The sequence below is a fragment of the Typopeltis vanoorti genome, chromosome 17 (assembly GCF_054136105.1).
Source record: "Typopeltis vanoorti isolate ZY-2024b chromosome 17, IOZ_Tvanoo_1.0, whole genome shotgun sequence".
In the NCBI taxonomy this organism is placed as follows: domain Eukaryota; kingdom Metazoa; phylum Arthropoda; class Arachnida; order Uropygi; family Thelyphonidae; genus Typopeltis; species Typopeltis vanoorti.
The window spans coordinates 98,857,553-98,882,739 of record NC_143565.1 but is presented as its reverse complement, the minus strand read 5'-3'; the positions used below and the strand labels follow the sequence as shown (position 1 = coordinate 98,882,739).

At 34.4% G+C, this 25,187-nt stretch overlaps 1 protein-coding gene across 1 annotated transcript in view; it reads left to right on the top strand.

Moving 5' to 3' along the window:
* Window positions 1-25,187, top strand: part of Atg2 (Autophagy-related 2) — a 616,887-nt gene that overhangs the window by 494,169 nt on the left and 97,531 nt on the right. Inside the window, exons 34-36 of the mRNA XM_090407292.1 lie at window positions 8,676-8,843; window positions 16,610-16,711; window positions 23,561-23,630. Of these exons, the coding sequence (XP_090263418.1) occupies window positions 8,676-8,843; window positions 16,610-16,711; window positions 23,561-23,630 (340 nt within the window). The remainder of the gene's footprint in view (window positions 1-8,675; window positions 8,844-16,609; window positions 16,712-23,560; window positions 23,631-25,187) is intronic.

Here is a 25,187-nt window from a genome sequence, read left to right as displayed (position 1 = left end):
TGCCTAACTTAAGAATTAGAAACGAGATCCATGCTTTTGGTATGGATCTGATTTCTAACAAGTATGGGGATTTTGCAATTAAAAAAAAAAAGTGAAACATTTATTTCAGAGATAAGAGTTACAGCAAAAATGTTTTATTATCATCTTATTCAGTTATTTTAAGAAATACATTAATAAAGTTCTTATAATAGTATCTCAAAATATCTGCCTTCTACCTGAGCACATATCTCATACACTATAATGATGTTTGCATTGGTTTGCTGTTTTGTTGTTTTGAATTATAGTTTACATCATCCAAATTCTCCCATCCATTTCATCTCTATCATTAACACGTTCGCTGCCAACTACAAGTATACTCGTAGTTGGTAAACCGGCCACACAAGCCAGCTACGAGTATAGTCGTATGATGCTTACCACCGACAACGAGATTACTGTACTGACCTTGAAGAAGTGAAAATGCTTGGCTTGTGGAGCTAGCATTAAAACTGTGTATTCTCATAGATGGTATATGCTCTGCACAAGCTAACTACGAGTATACTCGTATGATGCTTACCGCCAGCAACAAGATTACCATACTGAACTTGAAGAAGTGAAATTGCTCGGCTTACGGGAACAGACTATGCCGAAGTAGCATGGCAGCAAACGTGCTAACACTCTTTTTTCATTGAGGCTTTCATGTGACTCAGTCAGTATGTAATGTTAGTTGATATAATTAAGCAAGGATCTCCTTGACCAATCTACATCAGGATAGTGAGTTCAGAAAATTAGAAACCTTTCAAAACGAATGTGGCGAGATTCCATTATGATGGAAATGCATCCACCATCACAGTAAAATAATGATAAATTTGAAATGAAAAGATACTAAAAAATAATACAATTCCTTATATACTTTGCTTAAAATGCTATACACAAATGCCAGCACTGTCATAAAAGGACTGCCATGCTAAGTTTAAATCGATCACAGAACTCAATTCAAATGGCTGGAAGGCACCATGTTCACTGAGAGCTTGTTTTAGTAAAGATTGAAAAGTCCACAATTATCCTGAATGTCAATACAATAGACATGTTCTATTGCAAACACATCAAAATAATGCACTATAACAAACTACAAAAATGTGCCACAGAACTAATGCTATTTTAAGCTCATTATTACAAATAGTAAAAGCTGAAAATCTTTATGATAGCAAATTGAATTTCCCAGCAAATGATGACACGATCAAGACATAAATAGCCAAAGATATAACAAAAGGAAATTGCAGGAAATTCCTGAAAATAAATGGAAAAATCATGGGAAATAAAAGAAAATTGTGGGGAACAGGAAAAAAAAAATTCACTGGAAACAGAATTGAAGGAAATGGTGGGAATTGTGAAAAAGAACTAAACGAGCATGAAATTATAAAATTCTAGAATTAACATTTAAATTTTGAAAGGTTACATTAGCTTAAATTAATGTAAATCACCTGAAATCTTCATAATGAACATATTATAAATATGTGCAGATGAAAATTTTAGACCAACAGATCAAAAATTCGAAATTTCCTGGTTTAGAAAATTAGCTGCTATCCAAACAAATTCTATAGCTTTTTCTTAAACTTTGATTAAAGAAATGCTGTATATTGTACATGATTCACTTTTTTTTCTTGATGATCCCAATTCCCTAGTAGTTGCATTCCTTCAGCAATATGAGAATAAATTAAAAACTATGTATTAAATCCAATGGCAGAACTGTTAAACAATTAGCCATTCTCTGGCAGGCTATGTCAGATTTCACAAAGGCACAGGTGACACCTGTGTGGTGAAAAAAAAAATCACAAAGTGATTTTTTTTTTTTTTACAAAGTGTAGATACAATTAAAGTATACTAGAGGTGGACAGTAGTAGAAGTAGCTGCAATCTGGGTTTCTGTTTGGAATAAGATGTCCGTTCTGGAAGACTGCAAGTGATGGTGAACATCATTCGTGTTGGTGTTAATGCAACAGATGTTAGTAAAGTGGTAAAGTTAGTTTTTGGTGAAGAGATTCTGGCATGGTTTGGGTGTTAGACTGGTTGTGGTGTGACTTTTTTTGATGGGATTAGTTAATGAAAGCAATTCACTTTTATTACATTGTCAGTGTTATTGTTTGTGAGCATTCTCATAAGTTTGGTTAGATAGAGAGATATAGTGGGGGGATCTGCAGTGAGAGAAAATAAGACTCTTGGGATTACTTGACAAGGAATGGTTTATATTGTGCATTGAGAAACCAGTCTCCATGTAATTACATGGCCTTGACGGTGCTCCCCACATACCACTACTCAGACTCCATGTGCAACCTGGTTAAGTATGTGGTAGTGGGATTATGCACCAATTGATCAAGAGGCCTCCTGGCTCCAGCAGGCGGCCAGCCTATGGCACCACCATTTTAACTGATGTGCCCTTCAAATGGAGGAGGTTATGAGTCTCTAAGTATGTCTGTCATTGCCTTGAAGGGTATCACTCACATTGTTTGGAGGAGAGAGAGAAAGAGAAAGAAAGTGGGGTTAGGGAATGGACATTGGAATCTTTGCTTTGGAAACCAAACATGGTATTTGCCACTTCAGAACTCCAATAAACTGGGCAGTGGTATTTCACCAGGGAATGAAGAACATCTACCACCTAGTGTCGTTAGCATTTGCTCCAACCAGGATGGTGTTCCTCTGTAGCAGGAATACTCACTGGTTTTGCCCAGAGCCCTTTTTGTGAAAACAATCCATACCAGGAATGTAGGGTTTACTTGACAAGGAGTAGTTGTATGTTGTGCATCCCTGCCCATTAGTGGCCCTTGTATATGCTTGTATCTTGAGACAGCAATGGAGATGCCACTATCAACAATGATGTTGTCAGTGACACTTTTCTTATTCCTTCTGTCTTCTATCCATGTGAATTTGTATATCTTTGATGGAACATGATATTAGTATTAGAAATTTTACTTGGTTGCAAATCACGCGGAAACAAAGTTTGCATATGAAGTACATACATGACTAGAAGCTAATGATTTCACATTAATTGCCTTTGTATCTCTCTCTCTCTCTCTCTCTCTTCACATAGTTTATTCATCTGTTGGTGGCTTTCCTTTTTGTTTCTGCATAGCCATATGAACCTGTCCATGAACTTATATCGTCAAGCCATGTCCTTCGTTCTTTATCTCTTGAACCTTTTCCCATAATTTTTCCTTCTAAAACTGTTAGTATCCTTTGTCCTGCTGAACCTTTAAGTGCATGTCCTACCAATCTCATCTTTCTATGGATCATTTCCTGCAATAAAGATCTCTGTGTTCTCATTCTCTGTAGGACATCTGTATTTGTCACATGTTCTGTCCATGAGATTTTCAGAGCTCTCCTATAGCACCACATTTTAAAGGCCATTATGTCTTACTCTCTTCTTGAATACCCAGGTCTCTCTTCCATATGTGAAAACTGGCCACACTAACGTTCTTATCCTTCTTTTCTTTGTCTCGATACCCACAGAACTTCTGAGCAGATCATTATTTTTCCAGAAGGCATCTTTAGCTACGGCTGTTCTTATTTTATTTCTTTATCTTGCTTTCCATCTGCACTAAAGTAGGTACCTAAATATTTGTATTCTGTTGTATGTTCAATTTTCATATTGTTTATGAATATTTCTGGCTTGGATCTGTTTTCTTTTGCAATTTTCATAAATTTGGTCTTTTTTGCATTTATATCTAATCCAAACTCTTTACTTTCTTCAATTAGTAATTTGATTAATTTGTTTCTGATTTCTTGTATTAGAATGGTATCATCAGCATATCTAAGATTGTTGTGTTTTATACCATTGATACTGATTCCTATATTTTGTTTTTCAATCTTTTTCATCACTGTCTCACTGTAAATATTAAATAGATTTGGTGAAAGGATGCAGTCCTGTCTAACTCCTCTTTTCATTTTCACTACAGAAGTCTCAGAGTTAAACAGCTGCATGTTCTGCTTTTTATAAGCTTAAGTACATGATCTTCTATGTCTAATTTATCTAATATATTGAACATTTTATTATGTTTTAGCTGGTCAAAGGCCTTCTGAAAGTCCATGAAGCATATGTAAATATTCCTATTTCTTTCAAGTGATCTTTCTATTAGTATTTTTAGTTCCAGCATAGCATTAATGGTTCCCATTCCTCTTCTGGAGCCTTTCTGTTGTTCACTCAATTCACTAAGTAAGGCTCTTTCAATTTCTTTGTTAACAATGGTTAAAATAATTTTAGATGCATGGGATATTAGGCTCACAGTTCTGTAATCATTGCAATTTTGTGCATTATTTTATTTTGGAATTGGTATGCAGATAGTTGTTGTAAAAACTTCAGGTAATTCTGTTGTTTTATAGATGTCCTGAATGGATTCCACTAAATAGTTGTTATTATAGCCAGTCAAAGCTTTCAGCAGCTCAGCTGGGATGTTATCGCATCCAGGGGATTTATTATTAGGAAGATTTTTAATTAAGTGTTCTATCTTCTTTCTTGTCAGTAGAGTGGTATCTGTTGGTACGTTTAACTTAAGGTGTCGTGAATCATCTATCATGTTACCATTATCATCATAGAGATCTGAGAATTACTCCACCTATCTTCCATTTATCTTTTCCTTATCAATGATTATGTTTTCATCTTTGTCCTTGTTGTTATTAGACTGTGTATGTTTTGCTTTTCCATTAAGTTCTTTCACTTTCAAGAATGCTTCTCTGGTTTTGTTCCTATTTTGTAATTCTTCTATCTACGTGCACTGCATTGGTTGATTGGTAGAGCCTCTGCTACTAATGGCTCAGTTAAGTAAGTTTGAGCGCGGTTAGTAGTTGGAAGGGGGCCAATCGTTCGATGCTGTCGGCACACTCTCCCTCGATGAGTCTTTGGACTCCCTGGAGGTGTCAAAATAATAATAATAATAATAATAACTGTTTGATTCTTTTAGCCAATGTTTTATATCTTAATCTTTCTTCTTCATTTGCTCCTTACCTCCATATTCTTCTTTCATCGATAAGGGTGATTACTTCTTGTGTTATGCACGGTTTTTTCTTTCTTATTTATCGATGTGGTATTTAGCAGATGTTATGACAGCTGCTTGTAGTCTATTCCACTGAGAAGGTTCATTTTCATTTTGCAACTGTGCAAACAGCAGTTCTGAAACAGTTTCATTAAATTTTGATTTTACTATTAGATTTTCTACCATTTGCAGATCCTATTTTAGGAGTTACCGTCTTTTAATTTTTATTTTTTTCAGGCGAATATTCATCTTCATTAAGACCAGTCTATGATCAAATTCACAGTCAGCACTTGCCGTCACTTTTGAGTTTCATATTCAATTGAAGTAATGTTTACTAACCACAATATAGTCTAATTGATTCTTGTATCTTCCACCTGTGGACTTTCTCATGTGTAGCTTGCTGTTGGTTTTTGATCAAAATAAGTGTTAGTTATGATGAGACTGTACTTGTTACAGAAATCAGTCAGTTTTTGTCCTCTCTCATTCTGAATTCCAAGTCCAAATGGATCCACATGTGTAGATGTTCTCTCTGATCCAACTTTTGCATTCCAGTTGGATCAGAGAGAATAACTCGATCTTTTTTGCTTCCAACTTCCTTTATACATCATTCTATTTCATCATATATGTTATCTATTTCTGCTTCCTCATGCTGTTCTGTAGGAGCATATATTTGAATGATCAGCATATCTCTAGGTTTAGACTTTGCTAGAATTGCCATTACTTTATCTGATTTTTTCATGACATGGATAATGTTTTTATTAGTTTTCTTCTCTACAATGAATGCTACACCTCTCCTTGATATTTCACCTCCTGACATATATACTTTATATATCTTGCCATTTGGAAGTTTCGACTCAAAATCTGATGATCCTTTCCAAAAGGTTTCACTTATTCCTAGTATACTAATATTCAATCTCTCCATCTCTCTCATCACATTAGCCAATTTCCCACATTTATTCATCCTTTTACATTCCAAGTAGCAATATTCAAGCAATTTCTACATTGAGTTTCTTTATAGCAGTCATGAACTGACGATACTTGAGGGCCTGCTACATAATCCTGACACCACTGTTTCAGGCATATTGAGACTACCTGGGCAAAACCATCCAACCCCCAATATGAATGGAGGACCACAGCTGTTGTTGGTTAGTAGGTTTAATCCAGGAGACCTACAAAGTAGTACAGCCGAGAGGACATCCCCAATGTGCCGTGACAACCCAGCAACCGGGTTGTTGAGGTATGTTAAGGTGCAGGGATACCTCTTCAAACACAGAGTGATCAATAAGATGGCTTCATATCTCACTGATTGATTCTAAACAATCACTACTAAACTCATCACTCCAAGACAGGAGACTCAGTGGTGATTCCACTCAGTAACAGGCAAACTCACCACCAAACAGAGCTGCTCTATTCTCCAGGAAGCAAGCTGTAGGTCAGAGCCAAATCCAGAAGGGATACCAAGGATGGGAGCCAGACTGTTAACTATTGAATTGTAGAATAATTATGTGGTTTTCACACTAGAACTCTTAATTTCTGCATTAATCTAATAAATTTAGTTTAATCCTTTATCCACGTGTAAGCAAACAAACTTTGCGCCTGAAGTATCTTCAGGACAGAGGCAATTCATAAAGGTGGACTAAGCTCTCATCACTTGTCTTAGTATCTCCCATAATGCAAAACACATCTCCTTGTGGACATGTATAATGCTATGCATTAAGGGAAGGGCCACTATCCAGACTGGTTTCAGCCTTTATTGAGGTCTGGGAGCCAGACCCAGAGATACTAAGGTGGAAGTAATGGAGAAGTTGCCAAAAGGTATCTCACCTTATTATTAAATTACCCTAGATTTAGAGAAAGATGTTGAAAGTATTTTCCCACTTGGTTAGACTATAATATAATAAATTTAGTTTAATCCTTTATCCAAGTGTATGCAAACAAAGTTTGCACCTGAAGTATCTTTCAGAAACTGGGGCAACTTGTGGGAATGGTGGTATAACTTCTCATCACTTGCCGTAGTATCCCATAATCTGGAGGACATGTATAATGCTATGCATTGAGGGAAGGGCCACTACCCAGACCAGTTTTGACCTTTATTGAGGTCACATCAGTGGGAGCCAGTCCCAGAGGTGGTGATACTAAGTAATGGAGAAATAATATTTACCTATAGAAGCTGCCAAAAGGTGTCTCACCTTATTATTAAATTACTCTGGATTTAGAGAAAGATGTTGGAAGTTTTTTTACACTTGGTTAGACTATAATATAATAAATTTAGTTTAATCCTTTATCCAAGTGTAAGCAAACAAAGTTTGCACCTGAAGTATCTTCAAGTCTGAGGCAACTCGTGGTAAAGGTGGACTAAGCTCTCATCTTGTCTTAGTATCTCCTATAATGCAAATCACATCTCCTTGTGGACATGCATGATGCTATGCATTAAGGGAAGGGCCACTACCCAGACCGGTTTCGACCTTTATTGAGGTCTCATCAGTGGGAACCAGACCCAGAGGTAGTGACATCCAGAGTAATTTAATAATAAGGTGAGACACCTTTTGGCAACTCGTATAGGTAAATATGATTTCTCCATAACTTCCACCTTAGTATTACCACTTCTGGGTCTGACTCCCACTAACGAGACCCTCAGTAAAGGTCGAAACTGGTCTGAGTAGTGGCCCTTCCCTTAATGCATTATACATCTCCAAAAGGAGATATGCTTTGCATTATGGGAGATACTAAGACAAGTGATGAGAGGTTAGTCCACCTTTACCATGAGTTGCCTCAGTACTGAAGATAGTTCAGGTGCAAACTTTGTTTGTTTACACTTGGATAAAGGATTAAACTAAATTTACTATATTATAGTCTAACCAAGTTGGAAAAAACTTCCAACATCTTAATTTCTGCATAACCAGAGAAATCTCAAAGGCTAATTTACTACTCTGTCTAATTTTACTTAATCAAAAACAAATCAAAGTTTTGCTCATACATGATATTGAAAAGAGAGATCAGCTTGCATCTTCCCAGTTTAACAAATTTTACTTTTAATACATGAATCTAAATTATTGATAAAAATGTTAAATATACATAAGGACCCCAAACTGAACTTTGAGCACTAAGTTGGAGAACTCTATGTTCTCTAACTTAGTAATACCAATATATGTTAGCATGCTACCTCCCCAATTCTTCTATTAGTTCTACTTCTTTTACATTGATGTGCTATATTCCATTTTGCTGAGATTGGATTTTCAGTAGATGACTGTTTCACTGTCAAAAAAAAAGTAGTTACTTTGTTTAATTGAGCAACGTCACAGCTCACACAACATTTCATCATGTTGTATGATAATTTTTATTTATTATTTCAGGAAATATTGAATACAGTTTAGTTGGCTTATTTCTAAAATTCTAGCCAATCCTCGTTCATTCTATATCCAGGTAAATACCTAATAAAGGAACATGCATCAAGAAGCAGAGGACTTTACATTGATTTGAAACTCCCACAAATTCTTCTCATTCCATATAGACTATTATTGAAGTTTCCTCCCAGTGATGTACCTTGTGTTATTTTATTTTTAAAATAATTTTATTCTATATTTTTTTTTATCGGTAACAGCTAGTATTGATATTTTTAATAATGACCTGCATATACCACAGTTTATTTAAATATGGAATTTTAATATTTTAGGTACGTGTCAGACATGAAATCTATCCAGAAAACACAGAACAAGCTTCCCGACAAGTTTTGCTCATACATGATGTTGAAATGAGAGATCGACTTGCGTCATCCCAGTTTAACAAATTTCTCTATCAGTATGCATCTGAAGCAATGCCTCGTCAGTCACATGCAAACATGGTAATGTGTGTGGCAATTTATAAATATTTTAAGTAGAGAACAAATATATTAATAATTATATTTATACGGCACAGTTGGTGGAAGTTTTATTATTGAGATTGCAGTTAGTAGACATGCTTATTGTTAATTGTACTTATGCCGAGCAGCAAAAAATTTTAAATTTTTCTGTTCAGATGATCAGTTCAATAAGAACAAGAGGGGAAACAAAAAACTGATAAAATTACAAGGGTAGTCTGAAAAGTTCTCAGCCTAACAATGAAAAAACAAATTTCTAATTTCAAAATTATTTTTATTTTTCAACACAATCTCCCTTAAGACTAATACATTTATTCCAGTAATGTTCCAGCATCATTAGACCATCCCTGTAGGGGTTCTCAGTAAGATCAGCAAAATATCCCTTTACAGCTGTAATCACCTCTTGATTTAAAGAAAAATGCTGACCAGTGAGGAAGAATTTTAGTTTTGGGAATTTTAGAAGTCAGAGAGAGCTAAATCTGGGGAATAGGGTGGTTGTTTCAACAATTCATATTTCAGATTCCTTAATTTTCACATTGCCAAAACACCTTTGTGGGCAGGTGCATTGTCCTGATGAATGAAGATTTTTTCTTCTGCAAACAGGGTCTTTTCTCACGAATTTTTTCATCTAGTCTGGTTAAAAGATCAGAATAATATTCCCTGGTTATTGTTTTACCCTTTTCAAGATAATTAATAAACAAAATGCCTTTAGCATCCCAAAACACCAATTTCATGACCTTTCCTGCTGATGGAACTGACTTTGTCTTCTTTGGTGCTGAACATCCAGCTTCTGTCCACTGTTTTGACTGCTGTTTGGATTCTGGTGTGTAATGGTGAATCCAAGTCTCATCCATAGTAAAAAATCGATGCAAAAAATCAGTTTCTTCTTGTTAAAACGCTCCAAGCATTGATCTGCTGTGAGCAAGCACAGCACCCATCTTGTGCTAAGTTTTTTCATATCCAATTCTTCATGCAAAATATATCCTACACATTTGAAATGCCTATAGTCTCAGCAATTTCACGCACTTTGACTTATCGGTTATCCAATACCATATCGTGCACTTGATCAATGATTTCTGGTGTTACACTTTTCGGACGTCCTTTACATGGATGGATCATCTTCAAGGCTGGTATGGCAATGTTTAAACTTGGCAGCCCATTTCTTAATTGTCAAAAATGAGGGAGAAGAGCACCCATAAACTTTTATGAACTTCGAATGAATTTCTTTTGCCATTAAACCTTCTTTTACAAAGAATTTTATAACGACACGATACTCAATTTTATCCATTTCACAAGATACAGACAGACAAACTTTTGCTTCAGGCAAACAAACTACTCAATAGAATGACTTGCAATTTCAAGTCATGGATGCTTATGACAGATGTACCAACTTAGAAAAAAAAATCTCTTGCCTATAGTTTTGCCATCTATGGTTGAGGCCGAGAACTTTTCACACCACCCTCTGATGTAAAATAGTTTCACACTTAAACTACTGGTTGTTGTCATTTAGTTAAGGGAGAAGTTTCTAAAATTTCCTCAGCATTTTTTATGAATTTATATTATAAATTATATGAATTTATACATCCAAGTACTTTGTTTTTTTTTTTTTTTGAACTATTTTATATACATTTCAACTGGGTGCATCAAAAGAAATTGCTGTGCATTTATTCATTGTACACTACATTATATAATTATTTTCATTATTTGTGAAGATTGTTTAATTTTAAAATTTAATAAGTGATGAACTATGTATTCTTAAAAGTTAAAAAAATGGATTTTTTTAAACTTTAAAAAATGAACAGTTGATTTCCAGAGAATAAGTGAGAACTAGTTCTTTGTCACCAACCGACTATGACACTGTTAGGATAGAAACACTTTATATAATGTAATGGAATTTCTTAGCTTTGCGAACTAAAATTGAATTTCCTTTTGTCTGTTACTTTGTAAAAACAGTTAAGAGACTTTACTAAAATAAAAATAAAGGTTAAAAAAAAATTATATTTCTGCTTTACTAATAATTCCCAGAAATATTCCATTCACTATGTTTCACTCTGCAATACCCCTCTACTATTTTTGCAAGGTCTGTTGCTTTTGGCCATTAGTCCAGGGATGTTACTATCTTCTTAGTGATATATATCTCATGAAACTTCAAACCTTGAGTGGCCATGCAGTTTTCTGTTAGAAAATTTTAATTGCTCACAGATTTTAGTTGTCATTTAATAGTCCACTATGGTACCTGATACATTGCCTTCTGTCTTCTTCTCTGTTCACTGTTTCTGACAATTGAGGTTGGATATCTCATATGTATTACCACCTGGCATAAATTGGTGTCTCCATTGTATATAAGAGCTTCCATAGTGCAGTTCAGACATGACAACAGTTGCATTTCTGTTTGAAAGACCTTGTTTTGAATCACATGCATGATGCAAGGAATTTTTATAAGAGGTATTCAACTGAAGTTAGTTCATCTCATAGGGAGGTAGATTTTTTTTCTGTGGAAAACAGATGCAGTTAACAAACATAATATATTGACTTCATAGTTCTCCCTGTGTAGAGGCTTAAGTGCTGTGAGAACATCATGTTGAAGACTTAATGGATTTTTTACAACACTCAAAAAGAATTAAAATAGAATTTAATACTTCCTATATTTCGTCCTAGTCACTAGGACATCTACGGGAAAACAAAAACAATTCCGAAGATTTGGGAAACACTCATCACCAGAGGTCCCACCTTACATTCCAGGCCACCTACTACCTCCCTTAGAGGGCACTCCACCTAGATAGGACTTTAGTGTCACCCATGTATTTGGGTTTAGTATTGTATGATATTTGTATGCATGTTAAATTAATTGTTTATGTAACCCCGTAGATGTCTAGGACGAAATATAGGAAGTTTTAAATTCTATTTTAATTCTTTTTGAGTGTTGTAAAAAATCCATTAAGCCTCCAACATGAGGTTGACTTCATAGCTTTAATTGTCAGACTACTTCCTCACTTATTGGAGGCCTGAAGTGATTTGAAGTTTCATGTTCGATTTCTAGAGCAGCATTTTCAGATTATGAAAACAAGATATGAAAAAATAAATAAATAAAATAATGTAGAAATATAAAATTAATAAAAAAATAGAAAAATAGCCCCTAGCTAATGATACATGTTTTAAGTTTACAACCTTTCATGGGATAGAAATCACATTTAATAAAATAAAAATGCTTTGTCAATAATATCACCTAATTCAACCCAAACTGGTTGTGTTGCATACTGATTTAACACCTTTCACAAATGAACAGTATAGGTCTTTTCTCTGATTCATCTTACTCTAACTTATCTAATTTTTCTTTCTTTTGACTCTGTGTGCTACAGTCTACAATCCACAGATGGATTGGGATTGAGGTGTCTTAATACACCATTTGCAATGCTCCTTTTTAAGGTAATGAAACTACACATGAAACTTCATTATACTTAGAAAATTAAGGTTAATCAGTGGAGTCTGAATTCAACTAATTTGCTTTGAACAGTGCATTTTTTGTTATTTTCCATATTGCAAATTTGTATCTCGCTGCATGTGCTGCATTTAACCTGTATTAAAGTTGTTTTAAAAAATTCATTTTAGACAAACTCTACAACTGTGTTATAAATAACTATTTTAATTTCCCAACATTTCAACCTTCATATTAAGGTCATCATCTGGAGTATAGTATACACACATATACAGAAACATGCTGAATTACATTTCACACAGTATGCTAAAGAGATAGTGATTTGATCAACGGTTATTCTACTGGCATGAACTCTAGTGAAAAAAAATTAAATAAATAAAAAATCCAAAAATCTAAATAAAATATAAATTAATTAATTAAAAAGAATCTCACAGGCTTCCTTAAATTTACGTTCATGGTATGTATGTAAATTTAAGGAAGCCTGTGAGATTCTTATCAACCACCCTAACTTAACAATAATGATGGTCTAAAAATCCCAAGCATATGGAAGGCACATATTCTACCCATTTAACATTTCTCCCTAAAAATTAACTATAAATAGGACCATAAAGTAATTCAAAATCTTAAATCTAATATAATAATTGTCATGTTAAATTGAATCATCTTTACTAAAGCCTGCGGGAAGTGGAGAAGAGGGAAATGGAATATATTCATGTGGAAAAGGGGCTAAAAGTAATTTTCACATTGGAACTTGGAATGTGAATACCTTACTTCAAACTGGAAGATTGGAGATTGTAAAGATGGAGATGCTAAGATTGAAAATAGATGTTCTGGGAATGGCTGAGGTGAGATGAAAAGGAGATTTTAGAACAGAGGATGGAATGAGAATAATTTATTCAGGGGGGGGGGGGGGAAAGAGCAACATCAAGCAGGTGTTGGTATAATATTGAATAAACGAGTGGCAGGATGTGGAAGGTTACTGGCAAATCTCAGACAGAGTTTTGGTGGTAAAGATGAAAGCAAAATCAAGAAATATTCTACTTATTCAGGTATATTTACCTACTTGTGATTATAAGGATGAGAAGGTAGAAAGAGTTTATGGCAATATAGAAAAGGGTTTGAAATGTAAAGAAACAAAAGATATAATTATAATACAGGGCGATATGAATGCAATAATCGGAAGAGGAAGGGAGGAAGATATTGCTGGGCTATATGGATTAGGAGTGAGAAATGAAAGTGGAGATATGCTGTTGGATTTCTGTAGAAAACATGATTTAGCAATTATGAACACTTGGTTTAAGAAACATCCAAGAAGATTGTATACGTGGAAAGCCCCAGTGGAGGATATAAATAGTAGAAGAAATCAGATAGATTATGTTTTGATAAACAAAAGATATAGAAATATTATAAAAGATGTGACAACATATCCAGGAGCAGACTGTGATACAGATCATATATTACTGTCAACTAAGATGAGGATTAATCTAAAAAAGGTAACTGCAGGGAAATGGAACAAATCATGGACCATGGAGTGGCTGAAGATACCAAGCACAGTGAATGAATTCGCAAAGAAAGTAGAGGAAGAAATGAATGAGAGAAATATACAAGAAAGTGATGATGTAAGTGATAAATGGAAGATTCTGAAGGAAAGAATAATTACTGCTATACAATTACATTTAACCAAAAAAGAAGAGGAAAAAGAGAAAAGAAAGATACCATGGATGACAGACAATATTTTGAGGAAAATAACACAAAGAAGAAAGTTAGTTAATAGTAAAACAGAGAAGGAAAAAAAAGCAGTATAAAGACTTGAGTAGGGAGATACAGAGATAGATAAGAAGGAAAAAGGAAGAGTGGTTAGATGAAATAAGTAAAGATACAATAGCAAAGGAAGAAATAAATGACAAAAAGGTGTTTTATAAAAACATTAATATGATGACATGAAGGAGAAAGATGCAAAGGACTGGAGCAGTCAAGAATGAAAGAGGTGATAGAAAAAGAGAAGATATTACAGAGATGGGAAGAATATATAAGTAAACTTTATGAAGACAGAGAAAGAGGAGAAAATCAAATGAAAGAGCATAGTGGGCAAAGGCTGTACATCATGAGGGAGGAATTGAATCTAGCAATTCAAAAGAAGGAAAATCTCCTTGAATAGATGGTATACAGATAGAACTTATAAGGAATATAGGTGAAAAAGGTATGGAAGTTATGGCAAATTGTTAATGGAATTTATGAGGGACAAGAATTACCAGAGGAGTTTAGAAGATCAATTTTTATCCCCATTCCAAAAAAGATGGGAGTTTTAGACTGTAACAATTTTAGAATGATAAGTCTTATAACTCACACAGCAAAAATTCTGGCACAAATAATTTTAGAGAGAATTAAGAATAAAATAGAAAAAGAAATGAATGAGGAACAGTTTGGATTCCGAACTAGCAGAGAAACTTGGGGTATAACAGGCTATAACTTGTCTAAGAATTATTGGGGAGAAAACACTAAACCACGGTGAAAAGTTGTTTTGGGGATTTCTAGATTTTGAAAAGGCATTTGATACAGTGAAACATAAAAGGCTTTTTGATATTCTAGAAAATATTGATATTGACTCTTATGACTTGGAAATTTTAAAGAGATTATATTGGTCACAAACAGCGTCAGTATGTGTAAATGGAGAGGAAACAGGAGAATTCCTGGTGGAGAGAGGAGTTAGACAAGGATGCAATTTATCATCATTATTGTTTAACCTTTATAGTGAACAGATGCTTAGAGAGGCACTTGAGGATGTAGAAGAAGGAATAAAAATAAATGGAAGCATCATTAATAACTTAAGATATACAGATGATGTAGTGGTGATGACAGAAAGTGAAAATGGATTACAACAAATTGTTCAAAGAATTGAAAACTCTTGAAAGAGTACAGACTAAGGATTAACACAAAGAAGACCAAGATAATGATGAAGGAAAGATTTTAGAAGACATGGATAGATTTCAATATTTAGGTAGCTCGGTCTCAGAGAAAGGAACTTCAGAGTTGGACATTAGAAATAGAATAGGCAAAGCTAAATCAGCATCTATGGAAATGAAGAGAATGTTAATAAACAAGAATATTAAAATAGGTGTTATAGTTGGAATAGTTAAAGCAACATTTGGAATATTGCAAGTTATGGAAGTGAGCCATGGACACTCAGAAAGAGAGATATGGAAAGAATTAATGCATTGGAAATGTGGTGTTATAGAAAGATGGAAAAGCTTAGCTATACAGAGAGAATATCAAATCAAGAAGTTTTAAGACGAGTTGGGATGGAAAGAATACTGCTCAAGAATATTATGCAAAGAAAGACCAGATTTGCAGGACATCTTCTGAGAGGTTCCTTGGGACACCTGACAAGAATTATATCACAAGGGAAAGTTGAGGGGAAGAGAAGACGTGGAAGACTGACTAGAGAGTGGTTCAATGACATCATGGAATGGACTGGCTTAAGAATGATGGAGGTGACAGACAGAGAGAAATGGAGAAGAACTGCTCATCTGCTGCAACCCTCTTGCTAGAGGATGCTACCTGGACGATGATGACACGTTAAATTAGGACATCATTGTTATTGTAAGAAAACTATCTTGATGAAAGAATGCTTCTCTGATGTCTTAAATAGAATATAGCTTTGATTGTAGTTAATTTATTTTATTTCATTTATTTATTGTAATTTTATTTTCACTAGAGGTCAGGCCAGTAGAATAACCATTGATCAAATCACTGTCTTTTTAGCATACTGTGTGAAATGTAATTCAGCTTTTCTCTGTATAGATGTGTATACTCCAGATGATGACCTTAATATGAAGGTCGAAATGTCTGGAAATTAAAATAATTATTTATAACACTGTTGTAGAGTCCATAATTTGTTTAAAACGAATGCTGATCACTGCGTAACACTAAAGGAAAGGATTGTTTTAAAAATTAGGCATTCCTTGTTGCTGAATCATTCTCTCTTTTTTCTCTTGAAATTTTTAGTGATGACAACCTGTATGACTTATTTTCACTGTCTTTCAAGTTTTTGCCTTGTTAATGTAAAACCAATTTCCATTACATTTAAAATATTGTTACAAATAAGTTTGTTAGACAGATTGTAAAAATTCTGTAATTTGTCGATTTTTTTGTTTGTCACTTTAGATGGACTTTGTGTTTTGGTCTGAGAATAACAATTATAATTTAGTATCTTGTTAATCAGTCATAACATGACATTTTTTAAAAAGGATCTTATACTCTTTTCTGTAATTTTATCTCTAAATGCTTGTTTTCCATTAATTTTTCTGTTTTATAGATTGTCATAAAAGCACTTCATATAAGGCCAGATCCAAATTTAACCACTCAAGAATGCTCAGTAAGAATGTCTGTTAAGCCACTGCGATTCAACATTGATCAGGTAACTGATATTTGAATATTTTTATGCTATAACATTACACACAGTTTTTATAAAATTATTCATGTAGTTGCATCAGTTTCTGTTTTACTCTTAATTGAAATCATCCTTAAATTCTTGTTTAGTAGATCACACATGAAAAAGATTTGAGAAAATAATTCCATCAAATCAAAATTTAACAGATTTTCATGCCATCACTTACAACACTTGCATCACCACTTATTACATGCAAAAACTAGTTTTCTTCTTCTTCATTCATAAAGTTTTAATATCACTTTTCCACATGAGAGGCTGCAAAGCCTATAGCAAATCAGCGCACTGTGTGTGACTAGGGGTCAAGAGAAAAGTAATCTCTTGGTATACCATCATTAACAGCCATTATTGATACACCCAGTGGATGAAGACCCTTTCAAGATGTCTCGAAGACTGTTGGTGGCTTTTCTTCCTCATGTCATTCCTGCAGCTTGGATGATTCCATTAAGCCATCATCATTTTGGTCAGCTGTGTGGTTATTTTTCTTTCTTCCTGGAGAATCAACTATATTAATCCCATTCCCATACCTATTTTGTCCATCATTGTTTTTCTTTAAGCGATATTCCTATCCCAATTGCCACTTCAGATGTTTCACTCTTTCTGTAATGTCAGAGACTTTGATTTGATTTTTTATCCAAGTATTTCTTTTTGTGATACCAAACATACATTTTTCCATATTTAATTGCTTGTTCTTAGTTTTCTTTACATGTAATGGCCATTTTCACAGCCATATGTCAATATTGAAGAATGTTCTGGTTAAAAACTTTTCTTTTTAGGCATGGTGGTAATTTGAATATCAACTATAATTTTCCAAATGCTTTCTAGCTAATCATTGTCTTTTAACTTCCACACTATTTTGATCCAGATATCTATTATCCTAAGTTACTTTACTTTCATCACCATCAATTTTTATTATATTATTTCTGGTTGCACAGCACAGCTGTTTAACATAACCTTAAGATAAATATAAAGTTTTCTTTATATTTATCTTTAAGCTCTGTTTTACTAACAGTTTGGAGCTCATAGATATACATTTGTAGTTCATATGGACTTGACGTGAAACTGTCATCTGTGAAGCATACATGGCTTAAATATCTGCCTTTTATCATCAGTCTTTTTCTTCCTGATCAAGAAGGTTGAACATTTCTTTTGAACATACTTTGAATGGTTTGGAGGATATTGTATCAGCTTGTCTTATGCCTCTGTATTTCCACACTGGAGATGTTTCATTAAAATGAATTTCTGTTAGTTTTGTTGTGCCTTAAAGTATTGCAGTTTTTACTGAATCAGAGGCTTTCTCATAATCACTAAAACCAAGACATAATGGAAGTTGGTATTTATTACACCATTCAGTATTCTGTTGTAAAATGTGAGATAAGCCACTTCTAATGCCTTGCCTGTTTTTTTTTTCGAGGTCTAAAGTTGTACAAAGACTATGAGTGAAGACTTTTGTGAACACGTTCTAAATCGCCAATATTAGACTAGTTCTTTAATAGTTCTTCAGCTTCATCTTTGTATCAGAATAAGGGTAGCCTTTTTCCATGCTCTTAGCACATCATTTTTCTTCAGACATATAATAAAATATTTGCCCGAGATTTTGTAGATCACTTTACCTGCATGTACAGGGTGTCCCAAAATTCACGCAAGAAGTAATTTTGATAGAAAACACAGGTTTTTAATTAAAAATTGTAATTTCTTATTGATTCATAAAGTATACAGTATAGAGTTATGCATGGAATAGCATATCGGGTAAATGGCCTCCACGGCTTTGCTGGCACATACGCACTCTTTGTCTAAATTTTCCATGACCGTTTTGCGTAAATGTGGCTGAATTTCGTTGATACAATGCTCAATTTCCTCCTTCAAGGCGTGGGTGGTCGTGGGCTTGTTGGCATAAACCCTAGACTTCAAAAAACCCCAAAGAAAAAAGTTCAACGCCGTTAAGTCACATGATCTGGGCGGCCAATTCTGATCACCAAAATGGGAAATTACACAACCAGGAAATGACTCATGCAGTAATTGAATTGTTTCTCGGGTTGTATGGCATGTGGCACCGTCTTGTTGAAACCACCAAGCACCAAACGGTGACATGTTGTGGATGCATTTGTTTCTCAACAATCACTTATGGATTTTCTGAACCCCAAATGCAACAATTTTGTCGATTAACGAAGCCATCAAGATGAAAATAAGCCTCATCGCTCAAGATGATTTTGTTCAAAAAATAAGCATCCACTTGTTGTTCCATAATTCATTCAACGAACTCTCTTCACTGTGTGTGTGTGTGGTCATTTTTAGTAACCCTAAACTGTCAGCTGTCATACTGTCTTTTTTTCCTCGTTGGCAACACGTTACCGCACAAATGGCGCTAAATTTAAATCTTGCGTGAATTTTGGGACACCCTGTAGAAATTCAGCTATACTCCATCCTGCAGCTTTTCCATTTGGCATGTTTTGGATACTCCACATTCTGGTAGAATTTGTGGCACTACATGTAGTTATTTCATAGTTGTCTTTATCATTTGCTTAGTCATCTTGATATAATATTAAGTAAAATTCTTCAGTTCTTTTAGTTTAACTTCCACCATTTGGTTTTTTTCAATCTGTGGTTGTCTTCACTTTTTTGTTATATGAGTTTCCAATGGAATTTCCATATTTCTGCCTTGATACATTTTCTGAATGTTCTATATAGCTCATTATATTCTGTTTTATTCAGTGGATTTCCAGTTTGTTTCAAGCCAAATTGTTTCTTTTCTGTGATACCCATTATTTCCAGTGAACATTGCAAAAGATTTTGGGTAATTGCCAGCCTGGTTGGCCAAGTGGTTTGTATCTGCTCTCCAGCCAAAAGGCTGCAGGTTCGAATCCTTCCTTGGGCATGGATGTTTGTGATTGTCTGTGAAAATAGTAGCAGTGGTAGACAGTAGATGGCATGGGTGTAGATGAAGTCGTTGGTGGAATTGGAGAATGGGTGTCCTCTCTCGATGAGTCTTGGACTCCCTGGAGGTGTCAAATAATAATAATAAAAATAATAATGTCATTACTTTATGAGAGAGCAAAATTGTCATCTGTATTAAAATTTTAAAACCTATTATTTAATTCATCAGGAAATATTTATTTTTTAATTGAGTTTGTGTACCTTTTATTTTATTTTGATAGTTAAAACTCTTTTTTTTTTTGCAGTGTCCGAGTCTTACTGCATATCATATTATAGTCACGTCCAGCATTGAAGTGCTCATAATAGACATAAATAAATAGCAAGCACAATGATCACAGAATGAGTTGCCCTTAGGAAAGTTTGGTGATCATTTAAATAATTTTCTCCTTAACACTTATAGCTCGCCATCCTGCATCGGTAACATCTAGCAATGGAAATGACAACATGTTAAAGAATATTTGTAATGAATGCCAGTCCACGACCAAATGCTTGTATTGGACATGTGATATGCCCTAATTAGCTGGCCAATCAATAAGGAAATGCAGGTCGAAAAGCTTCTGGTAATTAGCCAATTTGAAAAGACTCATGGAGAGTATATAATTATGGGAGTTCCACCATCCCACTGGTTTTCTTATTACATACCCAGAATTTATTTTAATCACGGGTCCATTTAGCAATAAAATCGCTAGAATCGGTCAAGGCTGCTGCGATGACGAAATTCGGCCCGAAATGCTAAAAGCCTTAAATCGAGACGGTGTTCTCTGGCTGACTCGAGTGTGTCAGGTTGCTTGGATATCTGGGCGAGCACCAAAGCAATGGCAGACAGGCATAATAATACCAGTCTTCAAGAAGGGAGAAGAGAAGGATTGCAGTAACTGTCGTGGCATCTCTCTGCTCAGCCTGCCTGGGAATGTATATGCTAGGTGCTTGGAAAGAAGGTGCAGGAGCATAGTTGAGTCAAAGTTCCAGGACGAACAATGTGGCTTTCGTCCTGGTAGAAGCACAACTGACCAAATCTTCACTTTAAGGCAAGTATTTGAGAAATCTGGGAATATGCCAAGACTGTCTACACATGTTTTGTGGACTAGGAGGAGGCATATGACCAGGTTCCTCGGGATAAGCTTTGGCAAGTAGTACAGTAGTATGGAGTGGATGGCCAACTATTAGCTGCCATCAAGTCCCTGTATTAATGCCTAGAGTTTTGTGTCAGGGTAAACAGCACAAAATTTGAACCTTTCACAGTCTCCATTGGCCTCCGCCAAGGGTGTGTTCTGTCACCCCTCCTTTTCATAATATGTATGGACTGGATTGATAGGTACAGCCGAGGCAGTGAGTGTGTCAGAATTGGAAGATGTAGCATTGGATATCTGCTTTTTGCAGATGACCTAGTTCTGCTTAGCTCTTCCACAGATGGACCATGGATAGGTTTGTAGCTGTTTGTGCAGACGCTGGAATGAAGATCAGTATGGCCAAAACCGAAACATTTGTGGTCTCAAGACAACCATCCCAGTGCACTCTACATGTAAGTGGAGTCCCAATGAGGCAGCTGGAGAAGTTTAAATACCTTGGTCCATATTCACGAATGATGGAAAATGGGACGTAGAGCTAGATACTTGAATTGGCTTAGCAAGCTCAATATTGCAGGAACTTGGCCGTTCGGTAGTATTGAAGCAGGAGTTAAGAGAGGCTCCGTTTCTTCAATACAGTCTATATCCCTATCCTCACCTATGGTCATGAGAGTTGGGTAACGACTGAAAGAATGCGGACGCAAATCCAAGCGGCTGAAATGAGGTTCCTTCGAGGGGTTGCGGGGCTGACAAGACTCAAGAGATCACAGTTACATTGATACGGGCACTTGGTCAGAATGCCACAAGAGAGGCTCCCTCAGCAGGCCCTCTTTGCCAAGCCAGAGGGTGAGAGGCCACATGGAAGGCCAAGGACTCGCTGGATGGACTATGTCCAAAACCTTGGGTGGACACATTTGGGAATCCCATCAGAACACCTGAGCTTGGTGGCAGAGGATCATGACCATTGGAAGTTCCTCTTGCAGCTGTTGCCCCCACAACCCAATTAGGAAAGGTGGGCTTTGAAGATGTATGTATTACTGCTATTCGTTAGCTTCTTTTCTTCGTAATGCATAACCATCTAACAGGATTGCTCTCCTCAATAAAGTGACAGATAAAGATAATGAGTTTTACAATAAGTATGGTTTCAATCAGGAGTGGCTCGTGCATAGGCACTGTGGAGCTGCAACACCCCGCAATTTTTCTCGATATATAAATATATTTATTAATTTATTTATATTTGCTTGTATATTTAATTTTGTCATCAACAATCCTATACAATTCTCTTATTTTGTATAAAAAATAATAAAAATCGGCCTCCTAAGTGCAAATAATAGCACTTAGGAGGGCAAAGGATGCTAGCAGCACTGTGTTTACCACAGTGTCATATTGCTACGTGCGCAAGCATATGCATGTCATAGTGAGATGCGAGCTATTATCAGAATGCAGCACTGTCCGTCATGCAGTTCCACTGTTGTTTACATGCAGTTTATGCTAATAGTAGTGTTCATAGTGCTTATCGTGTTTACTCCATCTCTTTAAATATTTGAACATTATAATTAAAGACATGACATTTGTTATAGTTTTTATTTTAGAACATTATTGGGGTTATGATAATGGATTTTATTTTTAAGTAATTTTGAATTATACCAAACTGTATGATTTTATCGATAATAAACAATATTTTTTCATGTTTAATTTTTTTAAAATGTTTACCATAATTTTGATATTTTATCCAAACACGTATATACTGTACTTACAGTGTGTATGTATATTTCGAAAGTTGCAGCACCCCCACGATTTCAAGCCACGAGCCGCCACTGCACAGGAGAGAAGATGTTATAACAAGATTCCTTAATTTTTCTAAACAAAAGACAATAGGAGGTGTGGTGTTTTCGCAACACCACAACAGTGTATTTTTTGGTATTGTTGTGACTTGTCTTGGTCATCTGTACAAAGTGATAAGAGAAAATTAGTGCCAGGAGGTCAGTTTTGTCTTTAGACGTTATTACAGTACATTCATCTGGGGGAACACAAATATATGGTAGTAGATATTGAGCCCAAACTGTTTTGAAGCAATTAGACGACACAACTGCCAGTTATGCGACTAACTTTCTGCATTTAGCTCTGTCATAGTAGGCTAGAATTGTTAATGGTCACAGAATAAAGCTTGTGTTTTTTGTCTCAAACCACTTGTAGTATGCTTTTGAACTTTTGATTCCCCCCAAGCCTGCTTTTTTTATTTTTTTATTTTTATTTTATTTTATTTTTTTGACTGACTTGGCATGCTTGTTGGAAAATGGTAGCATGGATGCAAAGTGTGAAATTTGAAGTTTTGAATAGCCTTCATTCCAATATAGATAATTTCCATAATGTCAGAACAAATGTTTAGATCTTGAGTAGAAAAGCAATCTGACCACTATAAATGGTTTATAAGTTGGTTAATGTAAAATGATAGTAATTCTTATTTTTTTATGTATTTTCTGTTATTTGAAATTATTCTCAAATCTGTGTGTTTGCGTTAAAATTTAGTTATTGAGTACTATTTCTGTTATCAGTAGTAATGGTTATATAATCTTTTGTTATGTATTCTTTAAATTCATTACTATATAAAGAAAAAAATACTATAGAACTCAAATTTTTGGAGTTCTTGTTTCTTTTACTAACTTATGATAAAGATTATATAAAAGCACTGTACAAAATCAAAATTCATTTTATAACTAATTCTGAACAGTAATTCTAACTTGCATTGTATCAGATAATATTGTTTCTTAAAAATGTACTTAATTTTTAAAATTGTATTTTTGATTTAACATTTCAGGATGCCCTATTGTTTTTATACAATTTTTATATTGAAACATTAAGTGGTTCAAGCAGCACTGAGGAGCCAGGTATGAAATTTTTCCCCTTTTTATAATATCTACTTAGATTGAACTTAGGTGTAATATCAGGATACAAAGAAAACAAATAATTGCCTCTTTTGTTGTTGTTCTTCCATGTGTGTTATGATCTCACTTTGGATAGACGTTCTATGAAAGTTAACTCAGAGTTCAATATCTTATAATAATTATAGTATTAGGAAATTTATACAAGCTTTTTTTGCAAAATGATCAAATTTTATGAAAAAAAATTTAATATAATAATAACATACTACTACTACTAATATCATCAGCAGCATCAGAGAATAATAATCTAGAAAGGAAATATTTAAGGAAAATGAACTGTATGATGGGATGAAACAAGTGATGCATTTGATAATCATAGTGTATTTATCAATCCTGGAACAGAATGAGCATAAAAATGATGTCATGCATTGTAACTTACCCTTCTAGTAACTTCAAACAGTTATTATGTGGAAAAGTTTTTTTTTTTATTTTTTTTTTATAGAATCCTGTAAGTGTTTAATTGAAACATTATTATTGTCAAATTCAAGTGATTCCTTCATAGTAGGTTTTTTTTTTTTTATCTTTCCTTTTTCACTTTTCACATAACTGCACTACTTGGAAGTCTTTAGATTATATTAACTGGAGTGTTTTCTTTTGCTTTCATTGATAAGGATTATAACATAATAAATGGAGAATTTTTGAGGGAAAAAGTGTGATATTAAACTTTTCAATAATAATCTTGACAAGTATTTGCCATTAATCAATATAATAGCAAGCTTATTATGTTTAGGAGCACTTTTTTGTCAATTTTATTGGCTTGGATCCTATAGTTTAGTATTCAAACCTAAAAATAGAATATGCATCAGCATACATCATTAGAACAGAAATAGCCAATTTATATTTTTAGTAAAGATACATTGAGAATGTACTGAAGGTAGAAAGTCATTTTTTTTTCTTCTCTTGTCATCAATAAACATTTTTATATATATTGATAGGAAATATGTATGTAAATGGATATGTATGTAAAGTATGTAAATGAAAGACTACTTTAAACTCAAACAGGAAACTAAACCACCAGTACAAAAGAATAAGTTAAGTGTGAATTAAAATTGGATATTTGGCAGCATTACATTTCTGGCTGATATGATTTCTAATTTTTTTTTTTTCATGCCAAAAACTAACCCTCTCCAAGGATGATATCACTTCACTTTTATTAAACTGTTAAACTATCCAAATTTGAAAGAATTCAGTTTTAAGTATTGGGCAATATTTCTGCTTTTCCTTGCTTTATAGTTCCAACATACATTGCCTATTTTTTAAAATTTTCTGTTCTGAAAATGTCACTGCGACAATAGAAAAATAAGTATTCATTCAAATTAGTTTTGATTAATCTTAGCTGTTTATATATAGGGTGGCCATAATTAAAGAGGAGGTGTTCAGAGCCCTGCAGCAAAAAATGTATTGGATGAAATTCAACCAAACTTGGTGCAAGTACACTCTGGAACACGGGGTTTTGGTTTAAAAAAAAAATTCTGCCACCAGCAGACAATTAATGCTAGAATC